Raw genomic sequence first — 22506 nt, forward strand, 5'->3', positions numbered from 1 at the left:
AACCGCTGCCCCGCGCTGTCACAGCCCAGGGGTGACACCGGATCTGTCGTGCCGGGGACACCGGGGGGCCCGCGAGTGACAAACCCGAGGGGACAGCCCAGCGGGGCCAGAGGCGGGGCACGGCTCTGTTCTCTTGTATCCCTCTTTTCCCTCTTTTACTTTTCCCCCCGTTTTTTTTCTCTTTTCCTGCCTTTTCCTGTCCTTTTCTACCCTTTTCTCTTTTTTCTCCTTTCCTCCTTCTTTTTTGTTAATCTTTCCCCTTTCTCCCATTTTTTCCCCTTTTCTTTTTTTTTTTTTTTTTTTTTTTTCCCATTTTCCCTTTTGCGCTGGTTCTGGTTAAACGTTATTTGCACTTTTGTTGGAAAAGTGGCCCCTAGTGTGCAATTATGTCAAATTTCTTTGAGTTTTACAATTTAATGGAGAACAGTAACTCTTTTATTGATCCTAGACGGGGCCGGCTCCTCTTCCCCCTCTCCCCCCCCCACCCCTGTGGCTCTCCCCTCCCTCCCCCTCCAACCCCCCCGTTACTCCCATGAAATGTCACTCAATGTTTCTTATGCTCCCACCAGTTTCCAAAACAAACAGAGGAGGCTGCAGCCGTCTATTGACTCAGTTGGATGCAAGAGGATCTCGCCGTGGCCGCTGCCCCCCGACGGGAGCCGTGCGGCGGCCGGGCGAGGGGCGCTGGGTGCCGGCCGGGATGGAGCCGCCGCCGCCCGCCTGAGCGCCGCTGCCGCCCGGGGGGACCCCAGGCAGCCCTGGGGGGATGGCGCTCAGCTCCCGGGCTCACGCCTTCTCGGTGGAAGCCCTGGTGGGACGCTCGGCCAAGAGGAAGCTGCCAGAGGGTCGCGATGAGGAGCCCGGCGCCGGCTGCCGGCCGGGTCGCAGAGCCCCGGAGTCGGGTGGGTACCGGAGGGAGCCCGGCGCGGCGGGGAGCGAGGGCCGCCTTCTGCCCCGACAGCCTCCTGAGCCGCCCCTGCCCTTTGTGCTCCCCGCAGAGAAGCGGCCCAAGGCCGGTGCCGAGAGCCGGGCAGGCGGGGTGCAGGTGGAGCTGCAGGGCTCCGAGCTCTGGAGGAGGTTCCACGACATCGGCACTGAGATGATCATCACCAAGGCCGGCAGGTACCGGCCGGCCCCCGCCACCTCACTCGGGCTTTGCTTTTCCGTTTTGGTTTTCTTTTATCTTCTTTTTTATTATTTTCTTTTTTCCTCTTTTAAAAAAATTTTTTTTTTTTTAGTTTATTTTTATTGTGGGGGATGATGTTGATTCTTGGGGTTTTTTTTTCGTTTCGTTTCATTGTCCGGGATTTCTCTGTTCTGTTGAGATATTTCACTTAGTTCTCCCCCTTTTCCCGCTATTTTCGTTTGAGTTCGATTTTCCTTCCTCCCGACGCCCTTTTTTCCCCCCGCGAGCGGCAGCTCCGGCTCAGCCACTGTCCCTGTGCCCGCAGGAGGATGTTCCCGTCGGTCCGGGTGAAGGTGAAGGGGCTGGAGCCGCTGCAGCAATATTACATAGCCATCGACGTCGTGCCCGTGGACTCCAAAAGATACAGGTACGGCGGGGACGGGCGAGGACCCCCCACACCCACGCGGGACCTCCTGCACTGGTGGCCGCGACCCGTCCGGGGCGAGCGGGGCACGGGGGTCACACAGGGGTTCTGGGGGGACCCACAAGCACCTATAGAATCTATAGGTGTGCGCGGGTGTGGGGGACATGTGGGGACGGGCTCCCGCCGCCTGACGCGGCCCGGGCCGGGCCAGGTATGTCTATCACAGCTCGCAGTGGATGGTGGCGGGGAACACGGACCACTCCTGCATCACCCCGCGCCTCTACATCCACCCCGACTCCCCCTGCTCCGGGGAGACCTGGATGAGGCAAATCATCAGCTTCGACCGCGTGAAGCTCACCAACAACGAGATGGACGACAAGGGGCACGTAGGTGTGGGGGAGCCGGGGAGGGGCAGAGCATCGCCCCTGGGTGCGGAGCATCATCCGGGGGGCAGCGCCGGGAAGGCGGGGGCCGGTCCCCCCTGCCCCGGGGCTCAGGGCCGGGTCCTTCCTGAGTCTCGCCTGGGGTTTTCTTCCTGTCCTTTTCCCTCCGGGAGGGCTCAGCCGCCTGTCCTCCCGCACAGATCATCCTGCAGTCCATGCACAAGTACAAGCCCCGCGTCCACGTTATCGCCCAGGATTCTCGCTTCGACCTAGCGCAGATCCAGTCGCTGCCGGCCGAGGGGGTGCAGACCTTCTCCTTCCAGGAGACCGAGTTCACCACCGTCACGGCCTACCAGAACCAGCAGGTACCGGGAGCCGGGGGGATGGAGAGTCCCGGGGATCGGGGGGATGGACGGCCCCGCTGGCCACGGCCTCCGGTCCCAGCCCGCCCCGCTCCCCAGCGGCCCCTTCGCTTTCACCCTGCAGATCACGAAGCTGAAGATCGACAGGAATCCCTTCGCCAAAGGTTTTCGGGACCCTGGCAGGAACAGGTAAGGACCGGGGCCGCCCCGCCGCCGCCCCCCGTGCCCGCCGGCCCCGCGGCTGTTTTCAACGCGCTCTCGCCCCGCAGGGGGGTCCTGGACGGGCTCCTGGAGACCTACCCGTGGAGACACCCCCTCGCCCTGGACTTCAAGGCTTTCGGCGCTGACAGCCAGGGTAAGTGAATCCCGCCCGCTGCCTCTCCCGGTCGCACGCCCGGAGCTTCCCGCGGGGCTCCTCGGGGGGCTCAAACCATCAAACATTATCGAGGTGCGCCCAGAAAACGAATCCCTGCTCTTTGGGGGAGTTAATTCCGTGTTGGTTTGGATAAAACTCCCTTGGAAATGGATGCGAGAAGCCGGGAAGAACAGGATGAGGGAGCGGGCTGCTCCAGCCCCCGGCTGAAACCAGAGTTAGATGGGCAGAAAAAAATATCTGAGTGTGCAGGAGGCTAATTTGGAGTCGGGTTATTCCGGCTTTGATCCTGTTACACTAATTGCTTCCAACCGGGTTGGGAATATCAACTACAAACGTGGTAGCGGTGACCGCCCGTGCTTTCTGCAGCGGCAGCTTCTTCGCCGACAAATGCGTTATGCAACAGAAAATAATTTTTTTGGTACTTAGGATGCAGCAGTCGCACAGAAATGCAGAAAAGAGTAGGAAAATTTTCGGGGGAAATGATCTCCTTTATCCTGACATGAGCAAACGGTCCTTTACAGCCCTTTCCCAGGAAAACGGCTTCAGAAAGCAATTATTTGAGAACAGATTATTCATAGCGCCGAAGGGAAAAAACTAACAGCTCGTTTGCACGTTGAAGCCCTCCAAGTTGGGTTTAAAGTCGTGAGTTAATGTTTATGTCAGAAACTCTTCAAAGTCTTGGGACACACCAAGGCATCCCCGTGTCTGCCGAGAAATGCTGCAAAAAAAATCACAGCAAGAATTCATGTTCTGCAGGCGTAGAAATGAGGGCACAAAGAAATCCGATTCGGGAGAAATTAAGAGGCTTATCAGTTGTAAAAAGAACTAAAATTGCTATCATTAATTGGTGGTAGTAGTAGTAGAAGTTTTATTAGTATTATTAATAGGTTTTTTATTAATTTTATTTTTAGAAAATATCTTATACCAAAAGCCCTTTTTGAACCCGTTTGCTGAGGGAGATGAGGTAGTGGATGGGCTGTATGAGGAATGAAACAACAGCTTCTGAAATGTTAAAGATGCTAAAATATTATTGTACATATAATATTGGAGCTACCTGGGCTTTTTAGAATTTTTTTCTTGTTTAATGTATTTGGTACTTTTCTTCAGGATAGAATTCCTGGACTGATATAAATACAACAAAATTTGCAGTTCTACTACTAATAAAATATATTTCTTAAGAAATGCCTTAAAACTGAAATCCCAAAGCTCTAAAAACAGGAAGTAAATTAAAAGAAATTATGATCTACATGCTAAACAAGAAAAAAAAATTACCACAAAATTTTTATTTTTAAGCTTAATAGAAAGGGCAGAAAACATCTGCTCATTGATCTGTTCCATCGTTTCTGCTGCAATCCCCATTCCCAAACTTGCTGTGGAATTTGGGTGATATTATTGCTCGGGATACCATGCAGCAGATACTGACTCTGCTTTGCTCTGCTGTGTCTAACCACGTAGGGGTTTGCTTGCTGCCTCACACACAAATATCAGCTCAATCCCATATTTTACATGACCGAAAGTCCCCGAGCCCTGTAGGACATCAGGATATGTCCATGGAGAGGACTGAATCAGACACTGACATCAGCAGGGAAGGGTGAGACCTTTATGCCACAAAACCTGCCTGGATTATTGTGATCAAGGGCTGACCTGTGAGAGGCTCTGCTTTTTGGGAGTTTGGAAATTAATTTGCATAGCATTCAAGATCTTTATGTTTTTGAAGGGTGGGGTATTTTTGTTTCGGGGTTGTTTTTTTTGTTTTGTTTGTTTGTTTTTTTTTTTTTTTAAGATTTGCTATACCAGCAGATGTGATTCAGTTTTACAGTTGATTTCGGGTCGCTGGTTGCGTGTTGAGTGGGATCAGATCCCAGCCAGGCGTGTATTGGTTGGAACTGAAAGTAAATAGTAGCACAAACAGAACCACATCCCCTTACAACCTTTCCCAGTGATTCTGGTAAGAAATTAAAATAAGGGGCAGGGGGGAAAACCCCTCTGGAAAAATTTGGTAATGAGTGTGCAGTGGACATTTGGCTCTCTCTCAGACAGGCAGGAGATGAAACCAGCACCTGTGAAGCACCAGGGCTGGCTGCTCCCAAGCACCATTCCCACCTCGGAGCAGCCATCCTGTCCCTACTTCATTTTTACTCCTTGGGGCTGCTTTTCTCCCAAATTCTGAAAGTGTTCATTCATCCCTTCCAGAAAGGAGGACGTTCACATGACTTGTGAGTTTGAATTTCTGGAGACACCGATAGCATTCAGGGGAATGTTTCAAATTGCTTGGGAAGCCAAGTGAAATGAGTCAATTCCTGTGAGCAGGAAGGTACAAAAAAATTTCTCCATCAGGCTGAATATGCTTTTTTGTTCTTACATCCAAGGGGAAAAAGCTGTCTGGAATTTGCATGAAAAAAAGGTATCTGAAATGGCAATGGTGTGTGTATAGCAGGGAAGGGTTATCGGTCGTGCAGCCAGGTATGGATCCAGGTGTGTGTGGAACTGTGTTTATTACCATGATCCCAGTCCAAGAAATGGGATTAGATGTGTGTGAATATAATTCTTAGACAAATACCAGCTAATAATAACCATTTATGGATAGATCTTCCCATTTTCCAGGAGCTGGTCTTTGGAGCAGGTTCGTGCTTAGATGGACACCGGCAGCAGGGAGACCAGTAGCAGGGAGTTCTCCAAGGATTGCTTGGCTGTGGACACCAGTTACCCCAGCTTGGATGATTTCTGTTTTCCTTTCCAGGTGGGAGCTCCAGCTCCTCTCCAGTGGCCTCCAGCGGTGGGACCCCCTCTCCTCTGAACCCTCTGCTCTCTCCATCCTGCTCCCCTCCCACGCTTCACTTGCCCGCAAGCAGCCTGGGCATGTCGTGCCCCGAGAGCTTCCTGCACCCCCTCCACATGCCCCTCTACTACAAGATCTGCCCTACAAGCTTCTTGAGACAACAGGCACTCCTCTTTCCGAGCCATGAAAAACTGGGAGCCTCCAACCCACACCTTTTACCCCACTTCATGGTGGATGTGCCCAAACTGTCTTCCCTGAAAAACGCCAAAGCTGAAGACTTAAACGCTCAGTGCCTACAAGCCCCCGGTTCTGCTGGTCAAATGCTGTATGGATTACATGCATCTGGAAACATTTTCCCATCAAGTCCCATTGCTCGGGAAGCACTTAATTGTTCTTTACATCCTCCATATGGCTTGTATGGTTATAACTTCTCTGTGCCATCCAGACTGATGAATGCAGCAGGGCATTTCAAAGTGAGTGACAGCATTCCTGCTGCTTTGAGGGACAGCAGATGCAATCACTCCAACTGGCACCCCACAATTAACCACTGCCTTTAGTGGGATCAGAGAGTATTTCTGAGCTATGTAAAGCAAGTCCTTCCTTCCTTCCTTCATACCCAGGGGCTTATTAGTTATTGACTCAGAAACACTGCATGGTACAGGAGTGGGATAGACAGGCATTTAATCTTTTTTTTTTTTTTTTTTTTTTTTGTGAACAGAATTGTTGTGTTATTGGGAGGGTGGGGGATCTGCGAGGGTCTGAGATGACCCTGAGGTGATAGCTTTTGGCCACATTTATGTCACAGTTGTAGATTAAGAGCCAACTGTCGGTCACCTTTTTACTATTTGCACTCTTAAATGGGGACATTGATGTCTGTATTTCTGCAAATCTGTTTTCTCTCTCTCGCTTGCCTTTAGTTAGCTCAGAGCCCTGGGGAGCTGCTGCTCACCCACTCAAGCTTTATCCTTAATTTCAAAGAGACTATCCAGGACATGGATTTGGTAAAGGAGCCACATCTGGTCAAGCACTTGAGCTTGTTCTTAAGTTCCCTTGGTTCTAATGGGTCCTAATTAATGACATAAAATTCCCTCATACTCCATGACCCAGATGCCTCCGTTATGAGGGTGGGGATATAAATCCAAGTGTCTTAAATCCAAGCGTATGCTGCCAGAGTAAAGAAAGACAAGATGAAAGATGGGTGGGGTGAGGAGCTGGAGGGGTGACCCAGAGCCCTGTTTTCCATGCCCCACCCTCCAGTGGCACCAGCATCGATAGGAAGGACTGGATGGGGTCACACATCTGTCCCATGGTGAGATGGATCCGTGCTGGGGATATGGAGGATACACCTTGGAGAGTTGTGTGGGATGAAACACCCCCAGGAGCCCTGCAGAACAATCCTCTGACCCAGAGCTCTCAGCCCCAAGGGACACTGAAGATCCACGTGGGATCTCATCCAGCCTGTGCCCGAGGGAAGGGCAGGGATGCTCCTGGCTTAGTCCCACAGAGAGCACGGATCCTTTATGGAGAAGTACAGCTCTACAGGCCCTGGAACATTTTCAATTCCTTCCGAAATTCCTGTTTGTTTTCTTGTAACCTGTGGATATTCTTGTTATTCCTGTAAATAATCTCCAGCTCCCAAGGGCACCATGTAACTCACAATAATCAGGACACAGGCTTTATTCTTTATTTGATAGATGTTCAGTCTCTACCTAAAGTCAAATTTATCACTTGGTAGATGGCAGAGATTGGAAAATATGGCTTGGTTGGAACCAGCCCCAATTTGGGATTATCCTATGTTTTCAAACACAACACACAATATAGAGGGATTAGGCACAGGCTTAAGAATCAAAACGGATACCAGACAACAAATTCAGAACAGAACAAACAATATCAAAAAATGCTAAGTTAACAAAAATTACACTTTTACTTTCACGAGGCTTTGACAAAATTCAGACAACATTGATTTCCCTAATTTTCCTGCTTTGGGTGTTCACAGAGCTCCCTGTGATGCCATTATGAAATTGGGGATTGTGATAAATGGTCTGTACAACTGTAAAAATGAACAAACCTGCTTTCTTGGGCTGTTACTTAGCAATTTATCTCATTATTTTTATTAAAAAAATTTTTTAAGCTTTTTTTTTTTCCTTGAGGGTCCTTATTTCCGGCATTGGTGGTGACTGAATTCTTGTGGCTGGCCCTGGCCAGGCTCTGTCCAGCTGAGTGACCATGACCCAGCCCCCACATGTGGTTGTACTCCTGGGGAGCTGGAAGGCTCTTCCTGATCAGTCACGGATTGGTGCAATGGGGAACTTCCAATTTTCCAAATATTTGCGGCTGCATAAAATATTCCAGAGTTGCTGCCCATGAGCTGTAATCCAGTAAATCAGTGTCTGGTTAAAAATGTGACTGATAATGACTGGGAGAGATATTTTTGGTGCAGTGATTTGCTCCACCAGGAATGATGCTCGGTTGATTCCAGGGAATTGAGCTGGATCTCAAAGCGCCTCCATGGGTCCCGTAGGATCCCAGGTTTTGCCATCCTCCCTCATCACGGCTACAAGGAAAACACACCCAGAGCCTGGTCCCTGCAAGGTCTGGGCATGTCCCAGGGGTGCCACACTTTGGGAGGGTGCTCACCAGGCAGATCCAGAAATACCAATTTGTCTGTACGAGAGGTCAGCACGGCGTGAGAGGAGCTGCTTGATCCCGGTTGTTTGAGAGTTATTTCCATTCCCTTTGCCTTCATCTCCTGGTTTTATCCTTTCAAAAATCAGTCTAAGTAATAAAAAAGGATGTGGGTGGTGTTTTCAGGCAGTCATTGCTCTCTGCCCTGTGCCACCACGGCCCCCTCAGAGCAGACCAAACTCCCTGGCCCTTCTGCCACAGGAATATTTTTCATATCCACAATGGTGACTCAGCTGATTCACTCGCACTATAAAATAGATGGGTTTGCCTAGAAATTAAAACAAATGTGCCCCAAAAAGCAGCTGACCTGCACTCTGCACTTTCAGGGTCCCTTGTAAAACAGCCACTAGCAGGAGGTGAGTGGCAGAACTAGAGAGAATAAATCAGATTAATCAATATAATTTAATAAATGTGAAACTGGGAGAACTGAGGTCGATATTTCAGGCAGGCCCATTTGCCTGTCAATACAATTCCATCACGTGCTGCTTTGCATTTCTTGCCACAAATATTATCGGAAAACTCGTGGCCATTTCAAAATTCACAGTTCTTTGGATGCAGTGGGCAAATACGGACAGCACCTCAGGGTAACAGTGCTATTTTCAAACAGGAACAGGGAGAAAAAAACAAAAAGGATTTTTTTTTTTAAAGATGAAACTTGCTGAACAATCTCAGCTATTAGTCATTTGACCTTTCCCAAGAGGAGTTTGAAGTTATTTGGGAGTATCTGAGCCTGTTTATAGCACTCATCATGTAAAATTGGACATTCCAGAGGTGTCGTGTCTGTACCCAACGCCGGGACATGGGATGGGCTTGGCACTCAGACACAGGGGTGGATTTAAAATCCAAGGAGACAAAATACCCGGCAATAATATTTTTAATCAAAGTGCAGTTTACTCTCTGGTTTCACCCAAATCTAATCCATCTATTGGAGAAGCCAAAGGCATAGAGGGAGCATCAGATGTCGTTTTTTGCGATGGAAGTGCCTCGGTTTACATTTGATCTGCTGAGGTTGGGGCTGTAATTAGATGATAATTTGTATCACAATTATGCAAAGCAAACGAGGATTGGATAGCAAGATAGAGCAGAACAAATAAGCACCCAGACCATTTGAAATGCATCCAGTATGGAAACCATGTCCATGTGTGGCTGGGGCCGGGGACATGTTGTTCCAATAAAGCTGCAGAAAGGGAAAAGGCTGGGATCGGTTCCTCCAAAAGTTTCAAATGCTCATGTTTACAAATTTGTATTGCACATTAATATGTAAACACAGCCTATTGGAAACAGATGAGGCCACAATATTTACGTGTCCTTTCCTCTTCGTTTTGGGTGTCTGGTTGTCCCCCAGAACACACAACATCTGTGGTGACTCATAAAACTCAGCTCAGGAAGCTAAAGGAGAGGTTCAGATAATTATAAAATCCCTGGTGCCATAGTGGCTCTCCCATCCCAGATGGATTTTGGGTTCTGAGTGCAGGGGGAAGAACTTGCAAGTCCTGTGGGGTTTTGCTAAAAGCACTCAGTGACTGGAACTGCACTTCGCAGTGCCACAAATGAAGCTTCTTTCTTTGGCATTTATGGGATGAATTTTACAATTTTCTTTACTGCCATGCCACTTGGAGCCATGACAGGACTCATGGCATTGCTTGGAACATGCAGGAAATCCATCCATGCCCGCTCTGTGCTCCACCAATGCTGCACCCACCGGGAAAAACAGCTTTTAGAACATCAAGAACTACTTTTTATAAGTTAATTTTCAAAAGGAAAAGGAAAAAGACCTTCCTCACAGTGTGAATAAAAGCTTTGACTTGTTAATCACCTCTTCTTTCACTGGTTTCTTAGTATTTTGGGATGCAAACTCCAGGCACCCCTTTCCACATCACCCCAGACTGCCTGCCCTGGGGAGTGAACGCTGGTGGATGCAGCCGAGGCTGTTGGGAATTACAGGGGCTGAGAGGATTTTTGCAGATGTTGGGAATTGCCCTGCAAGCTGTTTGTGCTTAATAGAGCTCTGGTCTCCCCAAGCTTGTGGACTTTCTGAAATTTGCAGTTATTTATAAAGCCACTTCTCCACTGTGTCCTTTTGGTGACATTCCCAAGAAGGATCTTTCGTCTACTTCCATCCATCAAACCATTTCCTCCCAGGCTGCTGCTCCTAAAGCACCAAGTTTTCAGTTTATTGTTGCAATTAAGTACAAGAAAGAGTCCAGGTTTTTAGAAAGACCCCTTGAGCTTATAAATCAAACGACACAAAGCAGCAAGTAAAAGTCAAGACCTTTTTGGAGAGCGAAACACCAGCGATAGGGAGAAAACTTTGGAAAAATCATTTTTGCTGCCTAAGGAGGCAGATCCTGAACAAAACCAGAGATGGGGGCAGGAGCTGAGGGTGGCTTCTGGCCCTCTGAAGTCTGAAGATAAATTGGATACATTTTTCAGATATTTTCAGCTATTTTCCTTTCTTTCAAAAGCCTCACTTTTTCAGGTTTTCAGTGAATGGTGTTTCAGAGAAATTTCTTGGCGCTGGCTCCAGATCTCACCTCGGAGCCGGGTCCCAGCTCCAACAATTTCCTCGGGGCCCTGCCCAGCAGCTGGGAGCACTTAGCAGCTCATCCGCCCGCTCGGCTCACCTGCCTGAGGAGCCCTGACAGGTCCATCTGCTTCCAGTCAGGCCTCAAATAAAACCTTCGGCTCCGAGGGGAAGAAACGAGTCAAGGACTTGTGTGGTGACTTGGAGTTATTCCTGAAATTTACGCAGCTGATGCTCCAGGGATGGATTCTGCCCTCTGGTCCATCAGAGTGAGCTACTGCATCCCTCTCCCTTGGAGCTGCAGCCTGAAGCCAGCAGAAATATCCTTTTTTAGGCTAGTTTGGGTTGCCATTAAACACTGAACCACGATACTACTGTGCCCACATCTCCTCAAGCACTCGGTGGTTTAAAACATCATTTTCCATCACACATTACTTTGCCACCCTGTAGGGTTTAAGGCAGTTTGATGAATTTTGGGGCTGGGACTGTGTTTCATGGGTGTTTCCAATCCCAGGACAAAATGGAGTGATCCCGGAGGCTGGAGTGGTTTATCCTCAACAGCACCACAATACCCTCCATGCTGAGTGCCTTTTAAACTTAAAAAAGAGCAAAAATCCAGATACAAAGCAATGTTTCAAGAGCTAAATGGTTCATAACCATATAAGAGAGAATAATAATTAGAAAAAGAAGAAGCAGCAATAATATATAATACGTAATAAATTATTGTATTATTATATTGTTATAATTATATAACAATACATACTATATTAAAATATAATTATAACACAATATTTTATGTAATTATTATATAATATTATTATATTATTTATTATTGTTATTATTAAATATCAGTCAATGAAAGGCAAGGAGTGGAGGCTCCTGTGCCCTCCAAGGCTGTGGGGACAATTAAAGGTACCTTCAGGTGAATGTGCCCAATAAGGTCCCACTCTCTCACGGGACTTGAGATTTGGGGCTGGAATTAGGGATTTTTCTCCCTGCAATGGAAGCATTTCACATGTCTCTCCCTAGAAATACTCAACCAGGGTTTTAACACCCCTGCCTGTGCACATTGAACAGATTTAAGTTTACACCAATACCTTAATTTCTTGACGCAAACCATTATGTCTGAAAGTGTTAATAAACTTAAAGATGAGAACTTACAGTTTTCAAAAATTTTGCTTATCAACAATTTTTCTTCCATGGAGGCAAATCCGTGTTGGATATCCAGCTGCCCCACACAGGACATGCAGGTACCACATGTCTCCCTTCACCAGCAACACTTTTAGCTTCAGTCCTTTGCTGAATTCTTCCTTTATGTTAGTTAAAACTCGTACTGCAAAATTAATCAAAGTCGATATGCTATTTCCTGTATCATATTTCTTCTAACGTTATCAATATTGCTAATAAAAATAGAGATTGGAACAGCATGTTGTAATGTCCAGGATATAAGCCAGATCCTGCTGAAGCTCAAATAAATATGAATTTGGCCTTTGGCTTTCATAAAAGAAGGATAATGTCTCTATCTGGGCTCTACTAACGGATAACATCAGCCCCCTTTGCTTCACTTCTCAGAATTCCCAGAATTTGAGAATTTAGGCTCCTAGGAGAAATACAACTCTGTGTCCTGGAGATTTTTGAGATTAAACCAAATCAAAGTAAAGTGAAGCCCCAAACTTAATTCCCAGCTGAAACCAAATCTGGCATTTCCAAAGAATTCATGCTTTGAAAGTGCTGACACTTCCCACGTTGGCCCTTGGAATTGCAAATGAGGAGCTCTTGAGGGACAAAATGGGAAGGAGAGAACAGGGAAAAGCCCACATGGATTTGGTCAGGTCCAGGTGCTTCATTCCTGCTGCTGTTCCTCCTTCCCAAGACAATGTCTCCACTTTTCAAGGTGGTTTTTAGTCAAATTTTTGGTCAAAGAATTAGGAAGGAATTCTTCCCTGTGAGGGTGGGGAGGCCCTGGCACAGGGTCCCCAGACAAACTGTGGCTGCCCCTGGATTCCTGGAAGTGTCCAAGGCCAAGCTGGATGGGGCTTGGAGCTACCTGGGATAGTGGAAGGTATCCCTGCCCATGGCAGGGGTGGGACTGCACGGACTTAAAGGTTGCTCCACCTTAAACCATTCCATGATTCCATGAAATGGGTTTGGGTGGTGTTTGAGCTGTGTGTGCCAGTGAGGATTTTTCCCCTACGCCCAGCTCCTCTCCCCACCTTGGGGATCCTATGGGGAATCAGGATTTCCTCAATCCAACATATATGAAGGATCCATCTGGGAATGCATGGTCTGAGCTGCTGACCCTGGGAGTCTGTCTCTAGGTCCTGCTGGCACGACAGCCAGAGCACCCCACTCCAAACTAAAGCCTCCCAAATGTCCAAATATCGCTTATTTTTTTAACTGGTTTTGAGTATCATTCATGCATATGGAGCCATGAGCCTTAATGAGCCATAAAAAGGAGGAATTTTGCTGGACACAGAACAGAGCAGAGGATGGAAATGACATTCAGCTCAGTCCAAGCCAAAGCTTTCCAGACCTGATGGCAAGTGTCTCTGTTGGTCATGCTGCACTGGGCTTCTGGGGCAGGGATGCTCCTGCACCCACTGACTTCTGCTATCATCCTGCACTGGGTCCAGACCATGCTCAGGCTCCTGGGAAAACTCTCTCAAAAATTTGGAAGCTTCTGGGTCTCCTTGGGGTTGCATCCCTTACCAGAGCCATGGCTTGGAGGTAGCATGGATTGGTCCATGCTCTCCCTTTGGATTTACTCCTCAGTAGGTGAAAACAGAGATTTGCTCCTCAGCTTAGAAACCAAAAAAAAAACCAAACAAACAAACAAACAAACAAAAAAAACCAAACCAAACCCCCCCCCCCCCCAAAAAAAAACCAAGTAACAAAAAAAAAACAAAACCAAAAAACATCTCTGGGGTGGAGAACAGCATTTTAGCTGCAGAAATTGGGCTTGGCCAGTTTGGATCTTGGCATTCCTGCCCCAGCAGCCACGTGGCCCCAGCGCCAGCCCCCACACTTTAATTCTCCCCTTTTTTTTTCCCTTAAAATAGGACACACCTGTAAGGAAAGCGAGTTTCTTCAAGACATTCCTGATCTGGAGCATATTAAACTGATATTTTGTTTTGTATTTTGGATGATTTGCTCCAGTGATAACATAATAGCATGATATTTAGCCTGGGACTGATTAAAACTTTTCTTTTGATCAGCGCAGCAGATTGGAACAGTTGTTTATTACTGGACAAAGCTTGGAGAAAAGGAATTAAGAAAAAAGAGCTCAAAAAAGAAACGGTTTTGGGTGGCTGTTGGGTTTGGTTTGCACTGGGATCTTTCCTTTGCTTTGGGAAAACTCTCTTTTCCAGCTGGGTTTGGGAAGTGAGAGAAGGGAAGGATGATCCATCACGCTGATGGACAACGGCTGAAAAGCTGGGCACTGGCTGTTAAAACCACACGTGTGGGGAATAAAAGTAATTTCTCCCTCTCAGGACACTCTGGTGGCCCAGATCATCACTGATGAATTTCTACACCCAAATTTAGCATTTTCTAGGAGGAAACGTCTCAGCTACATCAATCACTGTACACTTCAAAGCTGCCTATGTTTTAAAATATAAGATTTAACTTAAAGAACCTTTTATTTTGCTTTCTTGACCAAATGCAGAGTTGTTTTGTTACAAACCTACAACATCTGACTGTAAACGTGGTATTCTTGTTTAGCTCCAGTTCCTCTAAAGGCTTTTAAGGTTATAGATTTTAATTATATGAATATTTTTTAATAAAATCCCCTTTTTAACTCCTGGCAAGACTGTAAGGGAAAAAACAATAATATCTGGCTCTGTCTCTCTGACAGAATAATTCTTCAAGTTGCATTTGCCACATCCCCGCAGCTGCGACCAATAACCCTCTGTCTTTATGATTCTCCTCCGATATGAAATTAAAATGAACTGGAAATGTTTATGCTGCAAATGGTGTGCAACACATTAAACAGATAATGCCAGCAAAGGGTTTGCTTCAAGCAGGGGTTCCTCCTCCAGCAGAGCCCCTCTGTAACTTAATCCCCCCTTTTCCCAGGCAGCGGGAATTGCTGTTCCGCAGCAACCCTCGGACACATCACAATATCTTCATTAAAGAGGAATTACTTCCATCTCGCCATCCCCAGGTGCCACTGAAAGCAGGGCTTTGTTTCATGTGGTCGGTTGCAATTCCTGTGTTTATAGCAGCAGATTCCTTGGCTTCACAGGACATTTGGAGATAAATCTATTTTGAGACCTGTTTGCTTCCCCTGGCCTTTTTTTCCCTCAGCGTGTTTATAGCTGCATATTAATTCCTTGGTCATGCCTTTGGAATTTTTCACTGCTTGCAATTAAAAACAAAACAAAACAAAACAAAAAAACCAAACAAAAAACCAAAAAAAAAAAACCCACCAAAAAAAACACACCCCCCCCCCAAAAAAGAGACCTCATCCTATGTAATCATCTCAGCCCAATATATTTTTTGCTTGTTTGCATTGATGGATACATTCCACTAAATCAAAATTCTTTCAGGGTGTTAATTCTGAGGGGCTCCATTCCCAACACCCGCACCTGCCCTGTGTTTTCCTTGCAAGGGGACACCTCTCCCCAGCTCCCAGGGTTAATCCCTGACGTGTGTGCAAAGGGATCCTGGGGATGTGGAGAGCCTGGGGCTGGGGAAGTGCGAGTGGAGACCTGGACATTTGTGTCACGTGTCCCTCTGCGTCCCACAGCCAGACACTGCGACAGTGACTTGGGAGGGGAAGGAGCTTGTCCTTAATTGGGGCATTTTTCCAGCACAACCAATGGGACTTTCACCTCCTGCCCCTCCCTGGACACCACCACCAAAGGATGGTTTTGGTTGAACAATAAATCCCATCCAGTTCCATCCCCTGCCATGGGCAGGGACAGCTTCCACTATCCCAGGTTGCTGCAAGCCCTGTCCAACCTGGCCTTGGACACTTCCAGGGGTGGGACCCCACAGCTTCTCTTGACACCCTGTGCCAGGGCCTCCCCACCCTCACCTCTGCCCAGAAACATGGTTTCTGCTACATGGTGCTGACTTGGGGACTGGAAAGTCCCATCAACTTTGCTTTAATGTTTCAAAGCATTGGGAATCACCGCTAATTGTTCCTCCAGAGAAACCCAACCCCTCTAGACAGCACAGTCAAAACAGAAAAATTAAATTTATAGGAGCACATTGTCGTTTTGGGGTGGGCAGAGTTTATCCCACACCCTCTGTACAGCAGCATAAATCTGGCCGGGAAGGGAAGGAAGGGAATGGCAGCACGAGCTGTCAGCAGCTCCCTGGGATCTGACAGGGTCCAGCAAATTCTCCCCCCATCCTGACCCCACCTGTCAATCAGCTTTTGGGGAGAAGCCCCTTCCCACCCTCCCCTCGGCCCTTCGGTGAGGAGCAGCAGCCAGCTCCAATTTGGAGTAGCTGTCATTTATCATTATTTCGGGGGGGAAGGGGCCAGGAAGGTTCTCCTCACCCCGAAGGTGCAGGCAGAGCAGAATTTGAGATGATGGGTGGGGATTTCCACCGGCACAAATGGGAATAAGACTTGGAGCTTTCCAGGCTGCACCAAAAATAGCGGCCCAATTTCAATCTCAATTAGAGCTCGGTAACCCCGGAGTATAATTCAGGAGTCAGCTTCTAATATTTCAATTCAGGATGAAGAATAATATTCCACTTCCCCCTCTGCAGCCTGAGCGATTTTCATTTCATAGGGGCTAATCTTGACTCGAACATGTGTTTCAGTGAGATGCTCAAGGATATGAGTGTGCTAAAGAAAATATGGGGAAAAGTTGTGTAGAAATGGCTGTGCTAAGGTCTGTGGAGGAGTCAGCTCCTTGGAATCACAGAATCAAGGAATGGTTTGAGTTGGAAGGGACAGTAAATCCCATCTTGTTCCAGTATCCCAGGTTGTTCTAAGCCCCATCTAGCCTGGCCTTGGACACCTCCAGGGATCCAGGGGCAGCCACAGCTTCTCTGGGCAACCTGTGGCAGGGCCTCCCCAGTCTCACAGGAAGGAGTTTATTCTCAAAATCTCATCTAAAACTCTGCTTTCTCAGTTTAAAGCCTTCCGTTTATTTTTTGGACGTCTCTATTACCACAGAGTTCCTACCAACATGCCTTACGGAGAAGAAAAAAATGCAAAACCCTCCCAGATTTATTCTTTATTTTGTAAAACATTTGTTTTCCAAGGTTTCCAATCAGTATTATCATTCTTATAATAAATTCCTTTAAGAATTAATATTTCAAAATTACTGCCTGAAGAATATTTTGAATTTTAGAAGGTGAGTGTCAATCTGATTTCATTCTGATGACAAAGAAAATGAGCTTTAATATTCAAATTAATGTTATTATTTAGGAAATACAGTATTTTTCACTTACATGGTTCATCTGTGAGCACTTTTTCAGCATTTAAAAGTAAAATCCTGTGTGAAGGGATTGATCCCTCGGATAGGAAGGGGGGCGAGGGGGAAACATACACGATTTTGCAACAGCAAAATACTGATTCTCCAGCCCTTTCGCATTATGTCACTGGAGATTGCTGGGGTAGAAAAGCTTCTTCAGAGTTTTTGCCTCCCCGCGGATTTTCCTGCAGCTTTGGCTCATCCCTGCAAATGACAAGGCCGGCACATTGGGAAGTGCCCCTTCCCTGCGCCGCCGGCGCTCACCCTTTGCCGTAGGAATTATTTCTTTGTTACTTAATCATCTGTAATTATCTCCTGGAGTAAATTCTGTTGGTGCATCAATTTTCAAACACAACAGTCATTTTTATCAGTCATGTTTATTTAATTTTAGCTGATTAGCACAGAACCTAACAAGTGGCTTAGACTAACAGTGTGTCACTGCCCAAGTATTTTGTAGGTAACAAGAAGACATGGAATAGTGCACATGTTGCTTTGTCTGCATTAATCTATTTACATTGTAATTCTTCAACTGTTTTTAATGGCTGGTTCAGCTGGAAGCAATTAGTTGTCTAAATTAAAGCCACATTTCTCACTTCATGCACTGGGAAGGCTTTTTGCCGTTGTCTTTTCTTTGCTTTTTGTTTTCCAAATCAAGACAGATACCGTTTGAAAATGCATGAAATCTTATTGAGGGGATTGATCCGGGTGTTTGGAGCCGTGTTCCCGTGTGTTTGTCTGGAAGCCAAAGCTTTGGATGGGCCAGGGAATGGTGTGTTTCGGAGGTGCACTCTGGAGCAGGGTTGTCAGCACAGCAGCAGCAGCCGAGCCCCGGAGCAAGACCTCAGGGCAGCTCCAAGAGCAGGAGTGGAGCAAAGCCAGGAGAAGAGAAAGCACCAGATCCTCTGGGCTGCTCTGCAGGGTCAGGAGCCCATTGTTTATATATTAGTTAAATTAAAAAGTAAGTTTGTGTTAAGTACAATGTAATTTATGCAGCACTTCAGAGCACAGTGTCAGTGCCTGTTGGATCCCACCCTCATTTTTATTTTACAGGTTAAAATATCACAGTTTTAAAGCAGTCATGACACACTTGGAATCAGGCTGGTGTTGCTCCAACCCATCTCTGCTCATCTCGTTCGATAACTCGATGATATTACAGTCCAATGTCTCCCATGAGGCTTGGACTTTCTGTGCAAGGTGAGAATTTTTCCATAAAAAGTACAGTAGTACTTTTGGTGCACCAAATGTCAAAATAAAATAAAATAAAATAAAATAAAATAAAATAAAATAAAATAAAATAAAATAAAATAAAATAAAATAAAATAAAATAAAATAAAATAAAATAAAATAAAATAAAATAAAATAAAATAAAATAAAATAAATACTCTCTATGCGTTGACTCTGAAATCAATGCATTACATCAATGACTTATGAAGGCAAGGAAAAAAAAGCCCCACTGTGCCTTCCCTGGACTTCAGAATACCCTGGTACCCACTGCACCAGGCTGGGAAGGAGGATACCCCCAGAGAAAAGAAGGATTTAAGTCACTGTGTCCCAGTGCAGCACCTCCAGGGGTCGTTGGACAGGTTTCAGTTTGAGAACCATTGAAATTGAGACATTTTCTTTTCATTTTGGTAAAAAAATTAATTTAAAAAAGATGAATAAAATTCACATGCAGCCTAGTCCAGACTGAGTCTTCGCTTAAGTCAATATTCCAATAAATCAGGTTTAGCCCAGATTTCCTCTTGAGCAAGGTTTAGCTGGTGATCCAGCAAAACAGGGTGAAGGGAGGGAAGGCTATCACCTCGCTTGCTGCTCTTCCTCCTCACCTCCAAACCCAAAAGCCCCAGTGGAGAGTTCTCTGCCTTCTGTAAAGCCAGGAGCCCCTCAGACGTGTGTGTGTGCTCCCTCTCCCTCAGACATTGTGTGTGTTCTCTCTCAGACATGCTGTGTGTTCCTTCTCCCTCACTGTGTTTGCGTGCTCTCCTTCTCCCTCAAGACACTGTGTGTGTGCTCCCTTCTCCCTCAGATATTTTGTGTGGGTGCTCCTTCTCCATCAGACATTGCGTGTGTGTGCTCTTTCCCCCTCAGACGTGTGTGTGTGTGTGTGTGCTCCTTCTCCCTCAGACGTGTGTGCTCCCATTTCCAGTCCATCCCAGCTGTCCCTCATTACATGCTCCGCCTGAGCCCCACGCAGGGTCGGGTTGCACCGAGGCAAAGGTCAGAGGAACCTCCAGCCTGCATTTTGCCATCGTTTGATTATTCAGCTAACAAACAACCTAGAGAGTGACGGGGCTTCTCTGTGCCCACAGACAGGGCTCGATCACTGTAGCAAAAGAAAAAGGCCATTTCTAATTCCTCCTGACTTCCTGCTATCCCGCATCTCCCCAAAATAATTAAGCGAGCAGATGGTGTTTGTGGAGCTGGTGCTTGGCCACGGACTCCTTGCTCTGCCACGTCTTGCTTCTAATATACTGCCCAGCATTAATCAAGCAGTTTAGAAGCATCCTGTATCAGTTGTGCAAAACAGGGCTTAAATGATTTACTGTCAGATTCTTTCAGCTCCTGTTAGGCTCCTGTTTTTCTTTCATGTGGGGAGCAGGGGTCAGCGGCGGCAGGAGATCCGTGCTTTCACTTGGCCAACATTTGCTGCTGTCATTCCGAGCCCGCTCCAGTCCCTGCCGAGCGACGGATGTGTTCATGCTCCCAGCCCTGGATGCTAATTGATTTTAGGGAGCCCATTCATCAGTTAAATTTAGTAGATCACCCACCAGGTTTGCTGTTCACTGTCAAAGGTAATTCAATTAAAACTCCACAAGTGTGACTAACCAGTGGATGGTAAATATGTTCACCAGCTGTGTTTGCTTGGGCCTTCTCCACCCTATTGTGTCTGTGCCTGGTGGAGGATGTGCCCAAGCCCTATACCTTGGCTGATTAATGTATACAACAAATCTGCAGCACAGCCAAAAAATTAAGTGTAAATGCCATGTTTGGGATGTGAATGTCTGAACATAAAGGTTTCAAAGAAAAGAAATCTCCAGGTGTGTTAAAGGCAGCGGTGCTACAGTGCTTGAATTAACTCAGGTCTTGGGGTTTTTAAAATAACTTTCCAAGAAACCCAAATTGGATTTTTAGTTTTGAAAATAACTTCCAAAGAATCCGATTTGGATTTTGAAATCCATTGACGGTTGTGTTTCTCCTCATTCACTCCCACTTTGCCCTCTCAGCCATCAGTCAGAGTTGATGTGAAACAATCCAGTGTGGTTTTATCCATCACCAAAGCCATGCATAAATTAGGGAGACATCACAGGATCTCATGGAAAGATGTTTCTATTAAACCCTGTGGTGGGGGAACCTTTGCTGGACCCTCCTGCCTGACCAACCAGGCTTTGAGTCTCCTGCCTGCTGCCATCGGGCACTCAGATGTGGTTTGGTAGTAATTAAGCGCATCGTTAACGATCCCATTGCACACCACGGGACAAAATGGTGTGTCTGCTTAATAGATTAAAGGAAAACATTCTCTGAAAAGCACAGGTAAACAAGACACTCATCCCTCAACCTTTCACCCTGGAAGACCAAGGTTCAAATCCCACTGGAGCACAAATAAATAGGGACTGGACTCCCCTGGCTTACGGCTGGGGGGTTTATACCATGACAGAGTTGGTGGGGATGGGAGAGGATGAATGGGATGTGGGCTTGGAAGGGGCTGGGAGCAGAGAAATTCCTTAAATTGCTGCCCATCCAGAAAGCAGCACGGCTTTACCTACAGTCAATACAGTACTTAGAGTGGCTGCCTAAAATTCTTCTTAAAAATTAATTAGGCAGTAACATGGAGTTTCCAGGAGCTTCCACTGCACAGGTCCCATTCCAGCAGCCCTTTCTGCAAGAGCAGCAGCACACACAACACTGAGATTTCCTGGTTTCCCTGTGGCGGTAGGAAATAAATGAGGTGGAGCGACTCCGCAAACCACCGGCCTTCCTGCACATCCCTACAGTGCAGGAGGAGGAAAACCTGTGTGGTAAAGAGTATCCTGAGAAAACAGCCTGATTTCCCAAACATCCCCATAAACCTTAATGAAGAGCTTGGGAATATCTGGTTTATTTATTACTCCAACCACAGACTAAAAAAAAACCTGTAAAACTTCAGCAAAAGCATTAAATTTCAGAGACAACCTGGAATTTTCCATATTTTCTGCTTTAAACTCACCACACACCAGACAGCTTGGGGTTTGGTGAGTATTAATCTTTGTATTTCTAAAATGTTTGGATGAAAAAGCAGTTAAATTGTTAAATGTAATAGTTACCACTAATGAATTATTACTTCTACTCTGTTTATACATAAAACTACTCTGCAAAAAAAGTTGTCATTTTACGTGGAAATTTGAAGATTTTAAGCAGTGGTCAAATACTTACAGTGAGGTAACTGGACAAGTAATGGCTTTGATATACAGCTGCTGCCAGGAATTCTCTTTTTGTTGGTGGTGTTGAACCTCTCCCTTCTTCTGGCATTAATAAATAAAAGCACCTGCTCTACAAATCAGCAGAAATCTGGAAAATCATTATCACTCCAACACGGAAATGATGCCCATCACAACAGAACAAATGGGGAATGGAGCCTACACGGGACTTTAAAAAGGGGCTCTATTTGTCAAATTACCAGAGGAAAGGTTGATCTTACTGTTATGGACTTTATCCACTTCCAGGTCAGATCAATTAGTCACAGCAGGCTCGTGGAGACTGGAACTAATTTACAACACTCTGAACAGACCCGCCAGCTTCTCCAATGGATTTCCAGGCAAATACTGGGACTTCAGATGGAACCTGGAACTGAAAAACCACCATCAACAGAAATCCAGCTTAATGGTTCCAGTAATGACCCATTTTTCAGCACGAGAAACAAAGCCCTCATTGTGATAAGAATAAAGGGAAGTATCTCCTGTAGAGACTCCAGGGTTATGTTTATCTAATCTTTAAAAAAAGAAAGGAGTCATAAAAGATTCAATAAAAAATACTGAGCATCTTTAAAGGAAGTTTTCAAATGTTTTCTTATCCCTGACAGCCCATTTTGACAGAAATTGATTGTGATAAAGAATTATGAATCAGATAGCAGGGAAATTAAATTAAGCTGATTATTATCTTGTCAGATACACACATTATGTCATGTTCATTGCTTTAGACTTCTGCAAAAAGATTGTTTCACTCAGGCTTAATAAAATTAGAATATCCAAAGCAATGCACACAGGCATGATTGTAAAACATCTTTGTTTTTAGACATTTAGATTTTATTTAGATTATTTAGATAATTTTATTATATTTTGTTGTATTATTCTATATAATTAGCATACTTATTCCCTAGATTGTTTGGATTATTAAATATGCTTATTTAGATTAGAAATATGCAATATGAAATATT

At 45.9% G+C, this 22506-nt stretch overlaps 1 protein-coding gene across 2 annotated transcripts; it reads left to right on the forward strand.

The window, feature by feature from the left end:
* Positions 1 to 674: 674 nt before the first annotated feature.
* TBX22 (T-box transcription factor 22) lies at positions 675 to 7584 on the forward strand. 2 transcript variants are annotated; one of them, XM_066182463.1, is made up of 8 exons: positions 675 to 902; positions 999 to 1122; positions 1452 to 1553; positions 1762 to 1936; positions 2134 to 2298; positions 2420 to 2484; positions 2565 to 2650; positions 5412 to 7584. In XM_066182463.1, the coding sequence occupies exons 1-8, from the start codon at positions 767 to 769 to the stop codon at positions 6005 to 6007; spliced, it is 1449 nt and encodes a 482-aa protein (XP_066038560.1). In that variant the 5' UTR covers positions 675 to 766; the 3' UTR covers positions 6008 to 7584. The 2 variants fall into 2 exon arrangements, with proteins under 2 accessions (XP_066038560.1, XP_066038559.1); XM_066182462.1 differs by having other exon boundaries at positions 675 to 1122.
* Positions 7585 to 22506: the final 14922 nt, after the last annotated feature.

This window comes from Chamaea fasciata, unplaced genomic scaffold, assembly GCF_029207755.1.
Source record: "Chamaea fasciata isolate MVZ Bird 193981 ecotype frontalis unplaced genomic scaffold, bChaFas1.0.hap1 SCAF_4, whole genome shotgun sequence".
NCBI lineage: Eukaryota > Metazoa > Chordata > Aves > Passeriformes > Sylviidae > Chamaea > Chamaea fasciata.

Excerpts from the sequence above, each read along its gene's own strand:
- TBX22 (XM_066182462.1), top strand. The coding sequence starts at position 767 with ATGGCGCTCAGCTCCCGGGCTCACGCCTTCTCGGTGGAAGCCCTGGTG. Across the intron at positions 1,123-1,451 it reads ATCATCACCAAGGCCGGCAG|GAGGATGTTCCCGTCGGTCC; the intron begins GTACCGGCCGGC and ends CTGTGCCCGCAG. Across the intron at positions 1,554-1,761 it reads GTGGACTCCAAAAGATACAG|GTATGTCTATCACAGCTCGC; the intron begins GTACGGCGGGGA and ends GGGCCGGGCCAG.